Consider the following 24256-nt stretch of genomic DNA (forward strand, 5'->3'; position numbering starts at 1 on the left):
GTTCCAGGAATAATCTTGAGATAACTACCTTTGAAGTCCTCCTTTTCAATTTTCTACTTAAATCAATAAAGTCTGCTTGCAGGACTTTGTTTATCATTCTTCCTATGTCCAAAATGGACCATAACCTTGGACTGTTCATCCTCCCCTTTCTGAATACACTGCAGCTTCCCTGTGACATTCTTATCCTGGCACTGTCCTGGAGTCATATTTACAATCACAGAACTTCCTGTCTACTCCTTTCCCTAACTAAACCCCTAACATTAGACCATTCCACAATTCTTCCTTTCCCAAGCCTAAACATCTGGAACATCCACAGTGCCATAGCCTTGGCTCTGTCTGGCATCCATGGAGGAACTGTCACTCTCACTTTTTCCGAAGGCTGAAAATCAGTTTCTGAATGATATGCAATTGGGACTCCTCTCATCTCTTGCCTGGTCCCTGTCTTTTGTCCAACAGTTACTCATACCTTCTCTGCCTGCAGTTCTTTAAGCTGCAGAGTGACTGTTGCTCAAGCTCCAAACCTAGAGCTTGAGTTGCTGCAGCTGGAAGTACATCCTGCACATGGTCATGTAGACAATTGAGGTTCTCCCATGTACAAATCAGTGACTCGATCTCCCCAAACTTATTTTTACTAAATAGAAATGTAGACCATTGCATTTATTTTGCCCTTGATCCTAATTAATATGGACTAAAAAAAAGCTTATTCTTATGTCCAACATACAACAAGAACACTTTGACTTAACATTTTTTGTTTGATGGAGTTATAGAGATATACAGCATGGAAACAAACTCTTTGGTCCAACCTTTCCATGTCGACCAGATATCCTAAATTAATCTAGTCCTATTTGCCAGCATTTGGCTCATATCTCTCTAAACCCTTCCTATTCATGTACCCATCCAGATGCCTTTTAACTGTTGTAGTTGTACCAGCCTCCATCACTTCCTCTGGCAGTTCATTCCAGACAATCAAAAACATTGCCCCTTAGGTCCCTTTTAAGTCTTTCCCCTCTCACCTTAAACCTATGCCCTCAAGTTTCGGACTCCCCTACCTTGGGGAAAGGACCTTGACTATTCACCCTATCCATGCCCCTCATGGTTTTATAAACTTCTATATGCACTCGGACAATGAAGGCCATCAACTTAACTGGGAAGATGTGACCATCCTAGCTAAAGCCGATCATAGACACACATAGAAATTCCTAGAGACCTGGTTCTCAACCCATAATGCAATCAATAAACATGTGGAAATGGACCCCATCTACAAACCCTTGAAAAAAAAACCAGAAATGACACAAAACACCTCAACAGACCGGTTCATATAAATACTAAGTGGAGTAGAACAACATCGCTTCATCGGAGGCCACACTGATGATGTTACCTAGCATGGTGATGAAATGTCTGAACTATAACCAGCCAGCTCGGTGAGCAAGTCAACAACCTCAAACTTCAATAAGATCACCCCTCCGCCTCCGATGCTCCAGGGAAAATAGCCCCAGCCTATTCAACCTCTCCCTATAGCTCAAACCCTCCAATCCCGGTAACATCCTTGTAAATCTTTTCTGAACCCTTTCAAATTTAACTATGTTTTTCCTGTAGCGGGGAGACCAGAAATGAATGCAGTATTCCAAATGTAGTCTAATCAATGTCCTGTCCAACCACAACATGACCTCCCAACTCCTATACTCAATGCAATAACCAATAAAGGTAAGCGTACCAAACACCTTCTTCACTTCTGAGGAAGGGTCACCAGACCCGAAACGTTAACTCTGCTTTTTACTTCACAGATGCTGCCAGACCTGCTGAGCTTTCCCAGCAAATTTGTTTTTGTTCCTGATTTACAGCATCCGCAGTTCTTTCCGTTTTTACCTTCTTCACTACCCTGTCTATTTGTGACTCCATATTCAAGGAACTATGAACCTGCATGCCAAGGTCTCTTTGTCCACCAACACTCCCCAAGACCTTACCATTAGGTGTATAAGTCCTGCCCTGATTTGCCCTTTCAAAATGCAGCACCTCATACTTATCTAGATTAAACCCCATCTGCCACTCCTTAGCACATTGGCCCATCTGATCAAAGTCCCATTGTACACCCAGGTGAGGTGTGATAACTGCATTGTATAAGTTCAACATCACTTTGGACAAGAGAAAACAGTCTGTGACATCATAGGAAATTAGTGAGTTAATTGGTTGTTGAGTAACTGCTGTTAGCGATTGCTTTAAACTCCAGTAATTTTGAAAAATGTAGGGTAGTGAATCTGTGGAATTCTTTACCACAGAGGGCTATCAAATCTATCAATAACCCAAGGCTGAGAGATTTTCAATCAGTAACAGAATCAAGGGTTATGGAGTAGGAAAAGCCAAGAAAGAGGTGTTGAGGATTATCAGGTCAGCAATGATCTCAAAGGGCTAACTGGCCTACTTCTGCTTTTAGTCTCATGGTTATGTTTTTAAACATATGGCAGGGCAGCTCATCCAAGCAGAATGCAAGTCCTGTGGCATGTGGAGAGTCATGACTACTTCCCATCAATTAGATGAGCTCATGCAATGAAGAGTCATTGGCTGCACCAGTTTTAGCTCTGGGTTTTAAGCTTGAACATCAGCTAGAGTCACTGAGGTACATCCAAGATGCAAAGAACGACTGGATAACATATTCAGAGAGTTGGAGCACAAGTTAGGACATGCAGACAGATAGGCAATGTGTGATCACTGGGCGGTCCAAGAGAAATAGGCAGGTAGGTCATGTTCACCAACTGGTTTTTCATTCTGGATATTGGTTAGGGTGTTGGATCCTTGAAGGAGTGTAGTAAGAGCCTGGCTCATGCCATCCCAGATGGCCTGGCTGTACAGGAGAGGATGAAGCAGACTGGAAAGGTAGTATTGATAGGGTATTATTAATTAAAGGAACACACAGGTGTTTCTTCGTTTGTCAACATTGCTCCAAGATGGTGTGTGCGTCCTTAGGGCTAAAGTCAAATAAATCACAGAATGGCTGCAGAATATTCTTCTGTGGAAGCGCAGACAGCCAGAAGTTGTGATCCGAATTGGTACTGACATTATAGGAAGGAGGAGGAATGCGGTCCTGCAATCAGAATATAGCAGTCTAAGTAGAAAGTTACAAACGGACCTCTAAACTAGTAATCTCTAGATTATTCCTTGTGCCATATGCAAGTGAGTACAGAAATAGGAAGATAAGACAGATAAATGTGTGGCCGGAAAGATAGTGCAATAGTGCACTTCTGAAGTTCTGAGGGTCACCCAACATGAAATGTTAACTCTGAATTCATTCCACAGATGCCTCCAGCATCTTTTCCATCTTTGCTTTTCCAGCAATTTCTGTTTTTGTTTGTGCAAGAGAAACTCAGGAGGTCTGGCTGTTCACTGGACTCAAAAAGTCGACTGCTTTCTCTTACTAGATGCTGCCAGACCTGTTGAGTTTCTCCTGCAACGTATATGTTTGCTATATAAAAGCAAGATTTCCTTCTTTTGCATAAGCAGAGGTGCTGCTCGCACTCTGGTTTGAATGTCTGTTTAGGTGCGCATTGGTGAAACAGGTTGACCCATTTTCAGGAAGGAGCGGTGTAGAAACGGTTCGCTGTTTCGCACATCCCACCAGATGGAACATTGGCCCGGGAATGGGACAGACGACTTCCTCAATGCTATCTGGCATTCCGCCAAAAAAACCCCAACTAAACAATCTTAATGTTAAAGTCCAACAGGGAGCAGGGAGGTTGGATTCGCAAAGTAAAAAAAAGTAGGGCGGTAGTTTTCGTTTCTCTTTTCACAATGAATCTTCGCCCCTCCGCGCAGATTACGATCGAAGCCCCGGTTTGTGAATGGGACGTTAGCCCTGGTGGTAGTGGGGAGGGGCGTGCGGAGGAGACGGGACACACCAATTGTGGGGGGCGGGGTGTGTCCGGTGGGGAGGCGGGGCATCCAGTGGGCGTGGCGGTAGCCAGTGCGCAAGCGCAGCGGCGGCCAGCGAGGAGCGGCGCATTTGGCGGGTTTTAAGAAACGGCTTCCCGGAGTAGGAGCGGGAGAGTGTCGGAGACAAAGGTTCGGTACCTTATGAGGCACAAGATCCCTGTCGGATGTATGAACGGCGGTTTAAACGGTTTTGTTTCCTCTTTTTTTTAAAGAAAAAAGTTATTACTTTTTCTAGTCTGCCCAGCTTGATGGTGGTCGACTCCCAGGCCATAGTGACCCTGAGGTAGTTCAAGTCCTTGTGGGCCTCTTTCCCCCTCCCCATGGCTCAGAAGACTTTATGGTGAGTGACCGACCGATTTGACGCTATATTATCTTTTTTAAAAAATAGGTAAAGCTCACTTTGATTTCCCTCTCAGCCATCCCGATGTGTGGACCATGATTTCCCCCCCCCAGAATAATTAATGCTTGCAACATTCCATGTCTTTGACAAAGTTATGAGGGAGAGATCGTTTCTGTGCTTCGGTGAATTAATAATGTGCGTGTAGTCTTGCGTCGGGAGGAAATGGAGAAAACCATATTTCTTTAAATTTGTGGAGGTTTATTGAGATAGAGGATTCTTCAAAACTGGGACAAATGGGGATTATATTGCATTTACAAACTCTCCAAAACATTTTGGAAGTGGCTGGGTATGGAATAAAAGTTGATTTTTGTTTCCTTCTGTGCTTATTGAGTTAGCTGGCTGTCATATCTGAAGAAGTGTGCATTTGTAATGAAACCTGCCTTTTAACCTCTTTTTGTCCATTTAAATTAATAGCGGAAAATTCTAGTGAGTTTCCATTCCAGGTGTTGGCCTACTTTCACCATAGAAGTTATGGGTTCAAGTCCCAATCTAGAGACTTAAGTATTTATTAAATGCTGATACTGCACAGCAGTATTGGATCTTCCTTGGGTGGACCTGAACGATCCTTTGGTGTTTTGTGCTAAAAGATAGAAAATTACGACTTTGTACAAAACAGAAATTGCTGGAGAAACTAAACAGCTTTGGCAGGGTCTCTGCGGACAAAGCAGAGTCAACGTTCCTTCATCTGAACTGAAGGGTTACTGGACTCGCAACGTTGACTCTGCTTTATCTTCACAGATGCTGCTAGACCTGCTGCGTTTCTCCAGCAATTTTTAACTTTTGTTTGTTTTCCAGCGTAGGCAGTTCTTTGTTTCTTATTTTCATGGTTATGTGACGGTTTGTGGGACCGAACTATGAGCATATTGGCTGCGTTGTTTCCTATACGTTATCAGTGAACAGATTCAAATGTTTACAGTGAAGAGCTTTTGGACTGCCTGAAGTTCAGAAAGGCGCTATACAAATAGTAAATGTAAAACCAAGAAAATCCAACCACTTTATCTCCTTCTTAAAAACTTAACAGGGGCACAGATGCCTGGCTGGAAGTTTTAAAAGGTATTTTATATTGCTGGTTTTTCTAAATAAAAGGAATTAGTGAAAAGATAACTTAAGACTTTTGCTTTTGGTTGTGAACTTGCATCAGCAAGGTTTATAATTATATGTTAAGTCTTGAAATGATTTAATATATCAGGATATTAGATTGTTTTTAGTTTGTCTTGTTGGTCTTTGATTAAATTGCTAACAAGATTGTGTAGAAATGCTTAACAAAAATTGTTTTATAGAAGAAAATAGAATTTTTTTTAATCTGCTGTCATCCAGAAAACACTGATCATATTATATGGATTTTCTTCCCCAAACAAATTCTTTTGCAAGTCATAAACTAGTGTTTTACTATAACAGGAGTGTGGTTTTCCTGCTGTTGAATCTTAAAAATTTAAAAGTTGACCCATAGAACATCATGATATTTTTCATAAAATCCCTAAAGTGTCGTAGTAGGCCATTTGGTCTATTGAGTCCACACCAACCCTCTGAAGACCATCTTGTACCCCCGAACCAATCCTTGCAACCCAGCATTTCCTATGGCTAATCTGCCTAGACCTGGACACTATGGGCATCTTAGCATAGCCAATTTACCTAACTTGTACATCTTTGGATTGTGGGAGGAACCCATGCAAACACAGGGAGAATGTGCAAACTCCACACAACGTCGTATGAGGGTCAAATCAAATTCACGTCCCTCGTGCTGTTAGGTAGCAGTGCTAACCACTGAGATACCATACTGCCCTTTTTTGTTTTTTTTATTTTTTAATGGGTTTACAATTTGCTACCAGACTAGATTCCATCTGTTCTTGGCCATGTAATTACTATCTTCAGGGAGTTGTTTCTGCATGAGTTCGTATGGTCTAAATGCGTTGACCTCTTCACCTCCCTTCTGAACTTAATTTTAGAGCCTGCTTTATCTGGTCAGGATATTGTATGTTTTGAGTATTTTCCTAATAGAAAGAAATGGGACATGTTGGTCCATGTTGAAAACAAGTTTCTATCTTGTAAACTAGGAGGAAGCGTAGTATTACACGTGAGCAGACTTCAATATATATCGTTAGAGTTAACAAACTTGATCCTCCTTATTCCACAAATTAAGTTGACTCTGCTGATTTGCTGTTTCAACTCTAACTCACATTGAGTGCTTGCATGAATTTCTACTTCATGATGTGCTTTCTTTTCATAAATGTACATACAGTGAAGAATTGGATGAACCCTCACAGGATTTGGATTACGATATTCCGGATCACAAAGATGCAAATAGGTTCTTCAAAGTCAAATGGTCTGCGGAAGAGGTATCTGCTTTGAAACCAAATGCGTGTGTGTGTGTGTTTTTTTTTTTTTTTTTTTAAAGCAAAATGACAAATACACCTAAAATATCACCCATTGTAAAACTCCAATGCCTGGTTTCTCAGAATAACGATGTTTCTATCAACTGAAGTGCAACTTGAATTTGAAGTTACATTTCAATCTGAAATACAGAGCATTTACAGAACTGTGGTGCATCTTTCATTGATATGCTTCCGGATGGGAAAGAGAATCAACTCGTGGATTGATATTATTAAAAACATGCAAAAATTCGCTCCTATTTTGCCATTTTAAAACTTTTTTCATAGCTTGTCTAGTCAGGAACAGGTATTGTTGCCAAATTTTTTTAGGGCATAAAACACTTTATCCTTTCAGGAAGTGCTGATTTCATGTACGCATCAGAATATTTCACTGAAAATCTATCCATATGAAACACTGGAATTTAATGAGACAGTCAAAATCTGTTCTTACAGTAAGAACAAAATGTGTGGAATGCTCCTTTTTTGTAGTGGGTGAAACTGTAGCAACTCCCAACTCTAGTAGTGAATTTGTAGGGGATCTGCAATGGAAAAATCAAAATCTCTAAGGCACTGCTATTTCCAAGTATGAATGTCAATCTGTAAGCATGTGTCACAGAAACCATACAGCACATCAGCAGTTTAAAAAAAAAAAGTGATGACTTGGATGTATGAATGTAAAGAATTATAATTCTTGGATACTGTTGTGCACAAATAATCAAACATGCTATGATCATTGTATCAGGCTGTTCAGTTTCTTTTTTAAACTTTAAAGTTTAATGTTAACCAAATTCACTTGTAGTAACCACTGCAGCTGCTTACCTGCTGATTCTCAATCATACTGAAGTTTGTGCCAGCGCTTCGATGGGTTGAAAGCATAGTAGTTTGCTTGAATTTCTGCTAGTTTGTGATGCCATCTACTGCAGAAAACTGGAGCAGCTATTAGAATTCAAGTTTCTGAAATATTGGCAATAGGTACGCTGGTCAACTGTAGATATTTTTAATCTTCCTGTTCAGATGTGTTACAACATGTGTGGGCCATATGGGGCTGGTAGAGGTGCTATCACTACACCAGATTAACAACATGTTAAAGGCTCACTCTTCCTTTTGTTTAGGGAAATTTTGATAATGGTATTAATGGACTGAATTATAAAACACACTAACAGAAGCATGTCATATAGTTTGTGGGAAAAAAAAACATGAATGCACTGATTGTCATTGATTCTCTTACAGTAAATAGATTTATTGCAGAGCTTTGAAGAAATTGCTATTTTTAAAGTCACTTATCAAACACACTACAAATCTAGTTTAGTGCTATGTTTTCTTCCTGTACAAGTTATTCTAATTTATTGTAGAAACATTATCTTGCAGCTTAATTGGTTTGAACCTTTTTATTGTGGCTTTGCAAAGTTATTGTGGCACACAGCCCTATAATCTTAATAGAAGTTGCAAGAAGCTTCACACTACCTACAGCAGGATTTTAATGACATTACTGTGTTTAAAGGTGCTTAACTTAAACTTTTTGCTTTTGCATAGGATGAAAAGTTGAAGAAGTTGGTAAACCAATATGGCAAAAATGATTGGAGACTTATAGCAAGTAATTTTTCTGTAAGTATCTATACTTGTGATTTCTGATGGTAGTCATTCTTGTCCTGGTTCTTGAGTAAAACTGATCTCACAGCCTACCTTCCCATTATTGAGACCGTCAAAAAAACTCTTGATGTGAAATTTATTAATTACACAAGCAAATGAACTCCATGTATTTTTAGACCCATATTTGAGTGCAGTGAACAAGCAGAGGTAGGTTAGGAAAAAAATGAGCGTCTCAAATGGGAAAAACTTAGCCTCTGCTTATATCCAGAAAATATAACCACCTGTGCAAAAAAAAGGACTAAATTTCCTTGTTGCAGATTCTTGAAGAACAAGACAAATCCTCCATATGCACGCTTCTTGGAAAGAAGTATATGACAGTTAATTTTTGTAGAATTGCTGCCTATAGGTCAGGTGGTACATTCATCAGTATTCAGTTTATTGGTTAGCTCTGGAACTTAGATTTTTTTTTATATATTCCTCCCTAAATTGATGGGATGCATATTGTCAACCTTTGCTATTATGAAACAGGTTTGCTTAGTCTTAACGATTTTTGATAGCGCTGGAATCACAGTCTTTAATACACCCACGGGACTTTGCAATCTTGTTTGTTGGCCTTCGAATTGCAGGTTTCCACAACAGGCAATGCTACTTATGAGTATATGCATGTTCTCGCAAAGTTCCAGATTAGAATGTGATTGTGATGGTATACGTTACGTGCTGTGTGTTAACTATTTTCAGCACTAACATTTTTGAAAAATAATTTCCACTGGTGGTTTTATTGCATGTGATTTGAAAAAGTAGTGATTTGTAATAATCTTTTGTTCAAATATCCCACACCTTCCTCGTTCAAGCTACCACAAGTTGAACTGCATTTGGTTGCATTTAAATTATTTGTGGTTTTGAAAATCTTGTTTTGACCTCATTTTGTCAAAAACTGAAATCTACTGAAGGTTGATTTAATAATAGAAAAAGATGATTGAATTTTTTTAATAGTATTAAAGTGGGTGGTAAGTGGATGCAAGAAACAAAAGAAATCTGAACTCATGAAAGTCACATGTTCAAATCAAATTGTAGCAGAACTTTGAGGATAGGTGGGATTTCTTTGCTAAAATTGTCCCCCAAAATATGTTGCACTTTGGAAATGGGGAAGAGGCAAAGGGAAAAGGTCCCAGTACAAATGAAGGAGGCGCACTGCGGAGCCACAGTGAAGCTAGTAACATATGGATAGAACAAATGTTGAAAAATGATCACTGAATCTACTTATTGGCTTCCCAAAATAGAGAAGCAAACTGAATGTCAAGTACAGTGTACTAGATTGGAGGGACTGCACGTAAATTCTTGTGTATTTGGCCTGCTAGCTGTTGTCGTTGGTTCCTCCTGCCAGATTGGAAGGCCATAAGGGAAAATTGACCAGCTGTGGATTCGATAGAATGTTGGACAAGTGTATTGTCAAAGAATAATACACTCAAAGAAATGTGCTGAAAGAGGAAAATGAGGTTGTTAGTGGGATAATTGGTTATGTGGGAGGATAGGGTGACGTTTGTAGATGGGAAATATGATCCCTTTTAATTGACTTCTTTTTTTCTCCAGCTTCTACAAAGAAGTTTATCTTCCAGATTCCAATCTTGTTTAAGGATCCAAACCCAAAATGTTAGGCTATGTATTATGTCTTAAATATGCCACTGTTTCCAGTATTTGGAATATGTTCAGTCTCCCTATTGAAGGGAACACTACGTCCATGAAAGGGCATAATTGTTTTTAATAACTTCAAACTGTACCCAATATTTGACATTAAATGGATTTCTCAAAAGCAGTTAAATATCCTATAAATTTGAATTATTTAAATTTTTTTAGATTTAATTTTGTTTGGATTGCTTCCAATTTAAGTGCAAAATGGTTTTTGAATGGATGCCATTTGACTTTTGCAATGCTTTGCTCACTTTCTCCCAAGTCCACTCTACGTAATCTCCAACATGTTCCAACTTTCATCTTGTGTTATGTTGCAGTCACCTATCGGCTAGTTGATTGACTGTCTGGGAGAGATGCATAGTTGAATGCTATCCCTGTACGTGTAGAAACTGGCCCTTTAATTGATAATGCTGCTGAGAGATGGGAATAGAATGGAATCTTGAAGTATACCACAGTCATATTGGAGTAAATGATGCTGAACTTCCTGTCTTGTGTGTAATTTGTGCCCCTCCCCGCCCTTTTATGTTGGTTATACTTTTTGACTTTAATTGTTACAGAACCGAACTGATCTTCAGTGCCAGCATCGTTGGCTGAAAGTTCTGAATCCAGAGCTTGTGAAAGGGCCATGGACAAAGGAAGAAGATCAGAAGGTAAGTGTAAAAATGGATGAAATTGCAAGCCTGTAAGGGACTTTTTTTATAAGTATCATGAATCTAGGAACGTAGGCGTAAAAGAAGGACCTTTTGCCCCTCAAGCCTGTTCCACCATTCAACAAGAATGACTGAGCTGTTTATACTTAGAATGCTACATTCCTATCTACTCCTGATTAATTTTATTCTCCTGTCCATTTTCCTGTAATCTATCTACCTCCACTTTTACAAAAACAATGACACTGCTTGCTGAGGCTGAGTTTCAAAGGTCACAATCCTCAAAAAAAATTTTTCTTCTTAAAGTGTGTTCCCTGGATCTTGGTTTGCTCGTCAGACGAAACGTCCTTTCCACGTTAACTTGTCAAAACCATTCAGGAACTTGTATACCTCGGTCAAGTTATTCCCTCGTTCTCCTAAACTCCAGTGAAAAAAGCCCAGTCTGTCCAGCCACTTGTCACAAGACAGCATGCTAATTAGTGACATCAGTCTTGTAAGCCTCCTCAGAATCACATCCAACTCATTTACATCTCCTTAAAATAAGGAGACCAGAACTGCAAATAGTATTCAAGATGTGGTGTCACCATTGCCTTTTATAACTGAAGCATAATATTTTACTTTATGCTCAATTCCTGTCATTGTGAAGGCTGGTATTCCATTAACCATCTTAATTACTTGAGGTACCTGCATACTAAGCTTTTGTGACTTGTACAGTAGAATACCTCTGCCCTGAACCTTGGAATTCTGCCGTTGTTCTGTTTAAGTAATACACTCTTATTAATAAAAGTCCTTCCTACCAAACTGAGCAATTTCACCCTTTCCCACATCATACTCCACTTTCCAAATTTTCATCTATTTATAGCTATCTGCATTCACTTTATGACCACTTCACAGAATATTTTCTCCTCTTTTTGTATCATTAGCAGATTCAATTGCTGTGCCTTCACTTGTCTCATCAAACTCGCTGGTTATAAATTGTTAAAAAAAGTGAGGCTCCAGCACCAACTCCCTGCAGGATTCCATTTGACACATCCTGCCATTTAGTCAAGAACCCACTTATGGACACAATTTTCTGCAAGCCAACCAATTTTCTATCCATGCTAGTGTGTTTAAAGTTTTAGCAAAAATTTGTAGCTCAGGTTATGGATGCTGTTGTTCATTAGTTCGCCGAGCCAGTTATTCCATGGTGTGCAGAAGTTTTGTTACCATTCTAGGCAACCTCATCAGTGTGACCTCTAATTGAAGCGTTGGTGTTCTGCTCCTTTCTGAATTTATATGATCCTCTGATGTGAGTCTTGTCATTTCTAGTTCTGTGTTTTAGCAGCAGTCTGTATGCGGGTCTATTTCTGTGGGTTTGTTAATGGAGTCCCGTGTTGAGAGCCAGGCTTCCAGAAGTTCCCTTGCATGTCTGTTGTTTGCTTGTCCTGGTCGAACTGATGGCCCTTGATGTCTGTCTGTGTGTATCAAGACAAGCGAATGTTGGTTGTGTCTTTTTACTGCCAGCTGGTGTTTGCAAGTGCAATAAACATTACATTGGACAAATGGGGAGGAAACTGACAATCAGGATACATGAACACCAGCTGGCAGTAAAAAGACATGACCAATATTCACTTGTCTTGACATACACAGACAATGAGGGCCATCAGTTCGACTGGGACAAGCGAACAAAAGACATAAAAGGGAATTTCTGGAAGCCTGGTTCTCAACATGGGACTCCAATTAACAAACACACAGAAATAGACCCTGTATACAGACTGCTGCTAAAAAACAGAACCGGAAATGACGGCCCACCACACCAGCGGATCATATAAATTTGGAAAGGAGCAGAACACCAACGCTTCGAATAGAGGTTGCACTGATGTTGCCTATAATGGTAATGAAATGTCTGCACACTGTGGAACAACTGGCTCGGCGAGCTAACAAACAACTGCATGCTACTATGTTACCACTACTACTACTACTACCACTACCACTTCTACTGTGGATGATAACTTCTTTATGTGGCACCTTCTCAAGTGCCTTCTGGAAATCCAAGTACAGAGTGTCTCTAGGCTGCCTTTTATCCACAGCGCAGGTTACTCTTTTTGAACAAAATCCAGTAAATTGGTTAAGCATGATTTCTCTATATCTGCAGCTATTATGTTTAAAATGCTATAGTCCCAACAAGTTACTAGTTCTCTCAGCGCAGCATATCAGTGACACTGATGTCTTGGTTTTTACCTGATTGCTTTTATGGTGCAAGTCACCATATTTTTCTTCAGCAAATAGTGAAAGGTGCTGAGTAATGGTTGTGTCTGACTGTTGAGATGAGGAGTGGAAAAGTTGGATAAAGTCACCTTTTTTTTTTGTTATCGCTGCAGCAATATTGGTTGAGGGCTGGGATCCGGTTGCATACCTGCTAATTGTACTTGTTTTAGCATATACAGGAAAATCTGAAAGAAATGTACAAATCTATTAGCACATTACGCATAGATCAGATTGAATGAAGTGATCTTTGATTCCTCTTGTTTCATTTTAGGTAATTGAATTAGTTCAGAAACATGGGCCAAAACGTTGGTCATTAATTGCGAGACATCTAAAAGGTAGACTTGGGAAACAGTGTCGTGAACGCTGGCACAATCATCTCAATCCTGAGGTAAAGAAGTCATCTTGGACTAAAGAGGAGGACAAGATTATTTACGAAGCACACAAGGTCCTTGGCAACCGCTGGGCAGAGATTGCAAAACTGCTACCAGGGAGGCAAGTGTTCCATTGGGTTCTGTCACAAGTGTGCTAGGAACTAACAGTTCTTTCAGGTTTTTTTCCTATTGGATTTGAGATCCAGACAATATGTACGTGGATTGCTACATAACTGTTTTTGGGTAGTTTGTTTGGTTGCTGTTTGTATAATGATTCTGGTTCTGCATGCTATAACTGTTATGCAGAAGACTTCATTTAAAAACAAATGTTGTAAGATTGACTACTAGCTTTCCATCTCCTCTGAAAGTAATATTTTGCAGTGAATGAAGTAAAAAAGGGAAGTGGTTAGATTAGAAGGAATTGAGCCAAAGCATAAAATACAGCAGAAGTAAAGAAATGTCCAAAAGCATACATTTAGAGAAGGAAAGAGGAATTAACAATATGTCAGCATTACTTTGTCCAGAATAAATTAATGAATTTGTGTATTACTAGTACAAATGATGAGGCAGAAGTGCGGATTTGGTTATCCATCTCTGCCTCCTGAGGTCCCTGGCATCACCAGTGCCAGTTTGATTCACTCCATGATATTAAGACATGGCTGAAGGCACTGCTGCAAAGGCTATGGACCCTGACAACATCCTGGCAATAATATAGTAAACAATGCTCTGGAAAAGTAGTGCGCTAGCCAAGCCGTTTGAGTTTAAATATAATGCTGCCGGACAAATGTAAAAAATTGCCCCAGTTATAACCTGTTGACATTAATAATTCAACGTGACCATTTTCCACCCAATAAGCACTTTGATAAGCAAATTGATGGAAAGCATCATCAGTGGTGCCATCAAGCAGCAATAATCTGTTCAGTGGTGTCCAATTTGTGGTCATTAGCTCCTGATCTCATTATAGACTTGGTCCAAACATAGATCGATTGAACTGAACTCCAGAATGTTGACTACTGTGTTTGCCCTTCACACCAAAGCAGCATTTTTCTGAGAGTAGAAGCAAGAAGCCCTAGCACAACTGATGGGAGTCAGGAGGAACACTGTCCACTAGTTGAGTCATACTTAGCATAAAGGAAGGTAGCTGTAGTTGTTGGATGCCAATTATCTCCATAACAGGGTATCGCTTCGGAAGTTCCTCCAGGTAATGCTCTAGGACCAACATTCTTCAGTTGCTTCATCAATGACTTTCTCTCCATTTTGTAAGGCCAGAAGTGGGGATGAATGATTGGTCAATGTCAGTATCGTATGTGACTCTGATACTGAAGCAGTTCCCTTCTCCATAAGCAGAAAGATCTGGTAGCATTGAGGGTTGGGCTGAAGTGGTATTTAGTAAAAATTGCACCACTCCAGTATTAGGCAGTGACCATCTCCAACGAGAGAATCTAACCTTTTCCCTTGATAGTCAATAGCATCATCACTGAAACCCCAGCTATCAATATTGTGGAGTTTGTCATTGTTTTGGCAGTATATACCGTCTACAATATGCTCTACACAATTGTCCAAGCCACCAGCTGCACCTTCGAAAGATAACTTCTGTACTATCTAGAAAAACAAAGGCAGCAGATGCATGGGAACATCAGCATCTACAAGTTCCCCTCCAAGTCTCACACCAACCTAACTTTGGAATGTATTACCATTCTTTTACGGTCACTGGCTTAGAATCCTCTCTCTCCATAACAGGAATGTGGGTGTACCTGCACCACGTGGACTGCTAGATTCAAGATGGCTCACTACCACCTTCTCAAATAATTAAGGATGGGTGCAATTGCTACCCTAGCTAATGATGTCCATATGCTGTGAAATAGTTTTAAAAAAAACACTGAATTTTGAGTGTTTGCTCTGTGGAACACAAGAAGCTTCAACCTTTCTGTACTATTCCATTTTGAGGTTGAGGGAGTAGCTACATGCTCTTGTAACAAAATTTTAATTATAAAATAATGAGCCCATAAATTGCTGTTACCACTCTTCTAATGGCAGTTTACTGCCTTGTGATTGCCATAAAAGTGACTGTGACTTGCATGAGATTGTGGAGTTAAGGTGGTGGGAGCAGGTCCTCGACTTTATTTTTTTTTTTAAATCCAGGCATAGATTCTCCTTTTAACAAAGTGAGGAGTTATCAGGACTAGACAGGAAAGTGAATTTGAGATTACAGTCGGTTCAGCTGTGATCTTATGGTGGACAGGCTTCAGGGGCTGAATGGTTTACTCCTGCTCCTAATGCATATGTTTATATTTACATTACGTGAAGTCTGCCGTTATTTGACAATTTTGATCACTTTTTAAGCATTCCTGGCTTTTCAATTTAATATAACCAATCTGATTAATGGCACTTTCTTTTAAATTGTAGAACAGACAATGCTGTAAAGAATCACTGGAATTCGACACTGAAAAGGAAGGTGGAGGTGGAAGGCTACTTACAAGATGGTAACCAGGATATGCCTATGTTTTTATTCACTCATTCAGAGGATGGTGAAATCCAGTGTTTCAGGACCAAACTGTCTCAGGTTTGTTCACTTCTTTTTCAGAGATTTCTAGTAGTTGTTGGTGCTGTCATAAATTCTAGTTGACAAGAAACTCAGTGAAATCTTTCTTCGGGGGTGGGGGGGGTGGAGGGGGAAAATAAGTAATTTTTTAATTCTGATTTCTAATTAAATCCAAGATTAACAGTAAAATGCCCAAGTTACTTCCTCTGCCTTTGTCTGACAGATTTTGCTCTTCTGTCCAGTTATACTTTTTTTTTTTTTTTTTTTTTGTTGACTGATCACTTGGATAGTAGTGAAACCTAGAGATTCAGCCCCATTTTGCTACAACACTTACTGTGACATGAGGGGTGTCCAAGAGTTTTACATCTTTATTGTTTCAGTGATATTAGTTGAGAGCTAACTATTAGTCAGGACAGGAAGAGAACACCTTTACTTTCTTCAGATGTTGCCATAGTGGTTTGTACTTTCACCATAGCAAAGTGTTTGGGCTCTAGCAAAATCCTAACAGAGGACTTGTACTTCAAACTAGTTGCAACCTTAACCATGCTCTTCCAGGACCACTACAATGCTAGCATCCATCCAACAACATAGAAAATGCTCAGGAATATCCTGTACACACATTGGTAGACAATCCAATCCAGCCAATGATACACCAGTAATATGTTCTAAGTCATTAGTTTTCTGTCAACACCGCAATCGAGGAGTGTTTACTTAGCAGTAGCCAGCGTAGCAATGTGTAAGGATTTTGTCTCTGTCTGTTTTGTTCTTTTTTAAACTGTGGACTGAAATGAGGAAGAGCTATTTTAAAGTGTTTGAAAAGCTGGCTGTCTGTTTTGAAAGCAAATACACCCATGCTAAGCATCATGTAAACAACTGTTTCACCAGCCATAATTGAAGTTTGAGTTGTAGGCGATTTTTGAGCTGAAAAGGTGTACAGATACAGCGCTTCTTTGCAATAAGAAGCTGATTGGACTAAAGTCCAGTCATCGATGAAAGTCCTTTTGCCTTCAAACAACTTTGTAATTGTTTCTATGATAACTTGCAACAGCTCAGAGCTGTTTAGTTGGAGAGAGCTATTCAGTTCTTACCCAGTTTGGAAGCGATCTATCTGTTCTCTGCAGTCAAAATAAACTAGTTTTCAAGTTTAAAGTTAATCTTCCCTGGAACGGTTGTAAGCTTTGACTTTTGACTAATGAGTCAAACTTTTTTTTAAGTGAACCAGCCACTTTGTCTCTTACCAACCAGTGGAAGCATCTGGAGAAAGATGACTGAAGCAACATGCTAGTCAGCAGAAAAGTTCTAAGGATCATCTCAATGACAGCACCTGGAAAGAAATGCTACTGAAGTGTTTTTCCCTCTACCCAATAACCTACAAATGAAAGAGTTTAGTGGATTAGAAGTTTAATTGGCTTGAATCTGACTACTTATTACAAGTAATTATTCTTGTTTGGTATAGAAACCTGGCCCATGCTTTCTGTCAACCTGGAGTCGAAAGTTGGGTAAATTGCATATCATTTTACTTTTCTGATTCTGGGAATAGCAGGGCTTGACTTCCAGCAGGCTACCCCAGTGAGTTGTAACAGATGTTTGGTTTGCTTAGGTTCTTGCCAGGACTGCTGTCCTCCAACTTGATTGCAACTTCTGTGCAAGCTAGCCAAAAATGCACAGTTCCGTACGTGAGTTTTGCATGACTGCCCTTGATGATAATGCAGCATTTGAGAAAGTGTGGCATCGGGAAACCTAGTAGAATTGAAATCAACAGAATTGGCAATTCTTCACTGGCTGGATTGCATTTAACATAAAGGTTGTGATTGTTAGAGGACACAGTGACATAGAAAATGAGGAGGAGCAGGAATACGCAATTTGGCCCTTTAAAGCTTGCTCTGCCATTCAAAATGATCATGGCTGATCATCCAGCTCCCTATCCTGTGTCCTCTAACAATCACAATCTTTATGTTAACTTTTAGCCCTAAGATCTATATCTAGCAATAGTCTAAATTCCAGGACATTGTTGCAGGAAGTTCCCAGTGCGCTGTTGAAGGCACGGTTATCTTCAGATATGTTATCTCTCCAGTTTAACATTGAAGTGGGGGTATTTGCTGATGCTTATAGTGTTCAGAGACACTGATAACTCACGTGCTTGCCTACCCTGGACAACAGAAGACTTTGGTTGACAAGTGCCAAGTTATCATTCATATTACACAAGTTCATGGCGATGACGCCTCCAATCCAATCATGTCCCCTTCGTATTCAATGGCTATTGCTGAAATCTCCATCAGTGTCCTGGGGTTACAATTAACCAAAAACTGAGTTGGGCTAGCCTTATAAATGCTGTAAAAGCAGCTCAGAGGCTGGATGTCCTACAGTGAGTAACTTGCCTCTTAATCCCAAACTTACACAAGGCATAAGTCAGAGTTGTGATGGAATACTATCCACTTGTCTGGATGAGTGCACAAACAACTCACTTGAAGCTCCACACCATTCAAGATGAAGCGGTACACTTGATCAGCATCGCATTCACCATCTTCAACATACGCACTGCACTCTTGGTGAATGGCAACAGCAGTGCATGCCATTTACTAGATACACTGCATCAGCGTACCACAGCTCTCTATATACACCTTCCAAACACAACTTCTTCCAAATAGGAGGAGAGCAGTAGATGGAGCATGGCTACCTTCAAATTGTCCTTGTGTCTCACTGTCTTTATTTGGACATACACTTGTATTCCTTCTCCAGCGAATGAAACAGTAGATTCAAGGCTGAGAACAAAGTAAGAGTGTTATTGAAAATTTTAAGGTCCAATCAACAGGAAGGGACAAACCCAAGAATACACAGTTTGGGAGGGTCTTGTAACTTAGAGGCACTGTCCTGAGTTCAAGTCCCATCTGCCTCAGACATGCATATCGACATCAACAGTCAAGACTTGATCCTACAAAAATGAACTCAAAACTGAAGGCTCCTTATCTAAATGCGTGCAGCATTCATGATAAGCAAATTGATAAGTCACCATGAAGTAAACGTGATGGCCGTTACTGAAACTAGCTTAATTATAAGGCCAATATCTTGAATGTCGAGAGTATTTGTTATTCAAGAATAGGAAGATCTATAAAGTTGGAGAGTTAGCAACGTTTAATAAGTAATACATTTGTGCAGGAGTTAGATAACATTGGTTCAGAAGATCAGGATTTAGGATCCGTTTGGCTAGAGCAGAGTAGTAGGAAAAATAAATCACCGAGGTTTACAGGCTCTTTAGCAAAGTATACAAAAATAGCTATTGGGTGTTTATGATGGAACAGTAGTAATCAGTGCTGGTTTTGAGCTACATGTAAACTGGTAAAATCAGATTGGCATTGATAGCCTAGAAGAGTTTCTGTAGTTCTTCAAAAAAATATTTTGCCACTAACCAGAGAACTGTTTACACTTAACTTTTGTGTAATTTGACAGAATTGACTAATTACATCAGAGTAATGGTAGCAGCTACCGCAAGGTGATTTGAATTTTACTTCTAGGTTCAAAGGTAGAGGAATGGATTTAAGTCTAATACTTATTAATTTTCGCTGCCTTTGTTTGTAAGACCATGAAAGCTGAGCTGGTTGATGGGGTACTAGGCTAGGGGATGGATCAATAAAGAAGCACTGGCAGACATTTTCTGAAGATATTTCAGAATAAATATGTTCTTGCTATAACAAATTCAAAGACAAGGACTCCCATCTGCATAACTAACGTTAAGGGAAGAATCAAAATTAAGAGAAAAACATACTATGCAAATACAAGTGGCAGGTGAAATGATTGGACAGGATATAAAAAAAATGGCAAATAAGGGCTGAACGAGTAATCAGGTGAAAGAAATTAGTATGAGGAAGCTAGCTAGAAGTGTAGAAATGGATAGCAATTGTTTGTTGAGGCCTTCAGCTTTTTACAGTTGATATCAGTGCCTTGGATAAGGGGCAGTGAAGGTATACAATTATTGATCATTGCTAAGATCACATCTAAAATACTTGATGCAGTTTTGGCCTTGTTATCGAAGGAAGGATGTAAGTGTGTTCTGAGTAGTTCAGATGATGTTAATTCAATTGATGCCTGAAATGAATGGATTGTCTCAACAGGAAATGTTGGACAGAATGGGCTTGTTTTCATTGAAATTGAGAAGAATGAGGGTTAACTTGACTGAAGTGAATGGTCTTGACAAGTTGGACGTGGAAAGAATGCTTCCTGTTGAGAGTGAGTTGAGAAGTAAGAGGCATTGTTTTAAGGTTTGAGCTTGCCCATTTTGGTCACATGAGAAGAAATATTATCTGAGGCTTAAAATTTTGGAACTCTCCTCCATAGAAGGTGATGGAGTTGGGGTCGTTGTGGCAACATGGATTCTTGTTTGGTATAGGAATTAAAAGAATATTGTCAATAGTTGGAAATGTTGAATTCATAGTATAGATCAATCGTGATCTTATTGACTGGCAAAACAGGCTTGAGGGGTGGCATGGCTTATTTTTTTCCTCATATCTTGGTAAGGCACCAAAACTGAGTGTGGAATTGTCAGCATTGACCATAAATGTTTGTCGTCTTTAGACTTGCTGCACTTAAGAACTGGAGAATTGTAAATATTATGCTTTTGCTTTAAAAAGTATGAGGATAAGTCCCCAGCAATTACAGGCTAGTTAGTTTTGTTTGGATGGTTGGGAAACTGCTAGAGACAATAACTCTGAATTGAATTAAGTTACATAGGCAAAACAGGATGATGAGGTTAATGCGATCCATATGTACAGTGTTACAGAAGGTGTTTGAATTAATGCTGCATAACAAACCTGAGAGCAGTTTCCTTTCATGGAATAAAAAGGACAGTAGCAATGTAGAAAGAAAATTGGCTGAGTGAGAGGAAATGAAGAGTAATGGATATTTTTCTGGCTGGAGGAAGATTTGTAGTGGAGCTTCCCAAGGCTTATTATTGGGTCTTGTTTTTTTCCTGCTAATATATCAATGATCTAGCTTTTGGTATACAGAGAACAATTTCTGTTTCCAGACTGTACAAAAGTTGGGAGCATAGTAAACGGAGGACTGTGTAGAACCTCAAAAGAATGTTGACTGGTTGGTTGAGTAGTCTGATATATGGTATGTGAAATTTAGTGTGGAGAAGTGAGGTGTTAATTTTGGTACAGCAAGGAGAGATGCTGTAAAATAGTATATTACTGTAATTGGGTGTGTAGAAAGGCCTGGGTGTATAAGTCATTAAAGTAGCAGGCTGGGTGGAGACAGCAGTTAATAAAGCATACAGTGTCCAGGTTTGTTTTTTTTTATGGAGACACACAATACAAGACTAAGGAAATTATGCAGAATCTGTATATAAACTTCAACTGAAGTGTTGTACAGTTTTGGGAACCACACTGCAAGGATGCAAATGCATTTGGGAGAGTGCAGAAGAGGTTTACAAGAGTGGTTCTAGAGATGATAAACTTTAGTTGTGATGGTAGATTGCTGTTGGGACTGTTTTCCTTGGAGAGGAGAAGATTTGTTACAGTTAGAATTTGTTAGAAGTTTTCAAGACCATGAAGTGCCTGGACAGAGTAGATGATGAAAAGGTGGCCCATTCATGAGTGGGAACAAGAATGAGAGGCACAGACTTTGAAAAAGAACCGAATGTGGCGTGAGTGGGGAAAAGAACTTATTCACACAGCAAATCATTTAGGTCTGGAATGTGCTGCTTGGAAGTATGGTGGAGGCAGGTTCAATTAAGGCATTTAAAAAGGCGTTAGAGGTTAATTCTAATTATATAGTGTTCAGGGTTTTAGGGAAAAGGCAAGAGAATGGGTTATGTCATGATGCTCTTTTGGAGAGCTGGTGCCATCCTGACGACCAAATAGCCACCTATGCCAGAAAATTTGAGATTCTTTGCACAAATCACTTTCCTTCATGGCTTTGAAAACGTGCAAGTGGGTAAACGTTTCTTCCTTACTGTGGTCCTATCAATTTTTTTTTCCAGTAGGCATAGATTTAATTTCCTTGTTCAATCAATCAACTAGGAAGACTGCCTTTCTTGCTAATCTTCTCTGAACCATTTTCAGTAAGTACATTGACTACATGCAGTGCAAACTTTTAGCTTGAGAGCTTTAAACTCAGAAAAATATTTTGATAAATTTCCTGATTAATTTGAGCACATTCAAAACAAAACTGCAATATGATCTTTGTTTTCTTTTCCTTCCAGACTTCTTCAAAACATGAGCCTGTTTCTGTAGAACCACTTCCACAGCCGCCATCTGTTACTATAAAGCAGGTTAGAAAATAGTGGAAATAAAAACACTGCAATTATTTGCAAGTTTTAACTATCTACCAGCCTTGTTATATGTATGAACACTTTCAATATATAGACTGCTTAAAATAATTGTAAAACATGTAGTGTATGATGGGCCTTCTCCCTCAAGGTTTTAAAGAAGCCACACAAAAATGCTTATTTTCAAAAGCACATGAAAAACAATTCAAAACTCTGTACCATCATGTTCAAAAGTCAGTCTCTTCCCAAAACACACACAACTTCCTTAATGAGCAGCTAGAACACTTGTTCTTCGATATGTAAAAAAAAAACAAAATGGTGGAGAAACTCGGCAAGCTTGGTATTATCTGTGGAGAAGGATGCCGCCTGACCTGAGTTTCTCCAGCATTTTCTGGCTTTATTTTGGATTTCCAGCAATATTTTCCACTTATTTGACTTTTTTTTTGGTATGTTCAGTTTTCTGTCAGATTTACTGCTCAATTTCAACATTCACAAGATATTTTCAGAAAATGAAGGTAATTCAGTGTGTCTTAATACGTTCATCCAGAAAAATTCCATTTGAAGATTTCACCTGTATGAAGCTGTTCCTGGCATCTGTCCTAAATTCACTTGTATAAGCTGTTTGTCCTTGTCTCAGTACATCTCTATTTAAATTATATTAACACTCCAGATTACCTTTTCAATTTCCATAATGATCCCCGAATCTTTCAGATACCTCCTTTTTTGCAAGTCCAGGTTTTTGTTATTTCTCATAACTTTGGCATTCCTGTACTGCGTCCAGTACTCTGCAGACATCCAAGCACAGGTTGAACAAAAGAGCTGAAGGTGATCCTGAGTTTCAAAAGTTTGAGCTCTAAGGAAAGATTAAAACAACGTGGGGTTTTTGACCTGGAAAGGCAAATTTACTAGGATTCCTTGAGGTGACGAAAAGTAGTGTAAATAAAGGGGAAGCAGTGGATGTAATTTATTTGTGTTTTTGGAAGGCTTTTGATAATGTCATACATTAGGCTATTTTAGAAGATCACATGGTTTTGGAGGCAATATATTAATGTGGTAGAGGATTAGCTGGCCTATAGAAGGCAGTTGAAGTAAGGGGGGCATTTTCAGGATGACAACTTGTAATTGCCATAAGGATCATTGCTGGGGCCACAGTTATTTATAATGTATGTTAATGACTTGGATGAGAAGAGTGAAAGTACTAACAGAAGACACAAAAAAAAGGTAGAAAAGCAAGTGGCAAGGATGACAGCCTGGACGGGGTGTGAGAGGGAGACGCTGAGTGGGCAGACACCTGGCAGATGGAATACGATTTGAGGTTGAGCACTTTGGCAGGAAGAATAGAGGAGCTGAATACCGTTTCAATGGAACAAAACTGTAGAAGGCTGCAGAGCAGAGATTGGGAATTCTTGTTCATGAATAGCAAAAAGCTAGCATTGAAATTCAGTGGGTATTAGGGAAGACAAATCAAATGTTAGCTTTTATTTCCATTGGAATGGAGTATAAATTTTACCAAGCTTATATAAGACAAAAATCCAATACTGAAGAGTTTTGGGCCCTGTTATTTAAGCAAAGATATACTGCCATTGGAGGCAATCCACAGTAGGTTCACTAGACTGATACCAACTATGGAGGCATCCTCTTGAGGAGAGGTTGAGTAATTTGGGCCTGTGCTTGGAATTTAGAAGAATAAAGAGGCGACTCTTTATTGAAACATACGAGGAAAGATGTGGAAAGATTGTTTCTGCCTAATGGGAGAGTCTAGGACCAGAGGGGATAATCTCAGAATGAGGGGCCATATATTTAAGATACAGATGGGTGATAGTGAATATATGGAATTCTTTACCACAGAGTGCTGTTGTGGCTGGGTTAATACGTATATTCATGGCTGAGAGATTTTTAATCAGTAACAGAATCAAGGGTTATGGGGAAAAGGCAGGAAAATGGAGTGCAGGATTAGCAGATCAGGCATAATCTCATTGAATGGTAGAGTAGGCTTGATGAGCTGAATGGCTTCCTTCTGATCCTGTGTCTTATGGACTTGTACTAAGAAGTGACTCTCTGGAAGTATATATGAAAATAGAAATCTTTATGAAAAGAAAAAACTGCCATTAAAGTATCAGAGATAGTAGGAACTGCAGATGCTGGAGAATCCGAGACAACAAGGTGCAGGGCTGGATGAACACAGCAGGCCAAGCAGCATCAGAGGAGCAGA

General features: G+C 39.4%; 1 protein-coding gene across 1 annotated transcript in view; it reads left to right on the plus strand.

Annotated features, from left to right (window-relative positions):
- Nucleotides 1-4040: 4040 nt before the first annotated feature.
- The window catches only part of LOC109911056 (myb-related protein B-like), a 24984-nt gene continuing 4768 nt past the window's right edge, over nt 4041-24256 (plus strand). The window contains exons 1-8 of the mRNA XM_020510299.2: nt 4041-4053; nt 4137-4264; nt 6564-6660; nt 8227-8298; nt 10530-10622; nt 13138-13358; nt 15644-15800; nt 21979-22047. Coding sequence (XP_020365888.2) covers nt 4245-4264; nt 6564-6660; nt 8227-8298; nt 10530-10622; nt 13138-13358; nt 15644-15800; nt 21979-22047 — 729 coding nt within the window. The 5' untranslated portion in view covers nt 4041-4053; nt 4137-4244. The remainder of the gene's footprint in view (nt 4054-4136; nt 4265-6563; nt 6661-8226; nt 8299-10529; nt 10623-13137; nt 13359-15643; nt 15801-21978; nt 22048-24256) is intronic.

The sequence above is a fragment of the Rhincodon typus genome, chromosome 19, assembly GCF_021869965.1.
Source record: "Rhincodon typus isolate 14 chromosome 19, sRhiTyp1.1, whole genome shotgun sequence".
Classification (NCBI taxonomy): Eukaryota; Metazoa; Chordata; class Chondrichthyes; order Orectolobiformes; family Rhincodontidae; genus Rhincodon; species Rhincodon typus.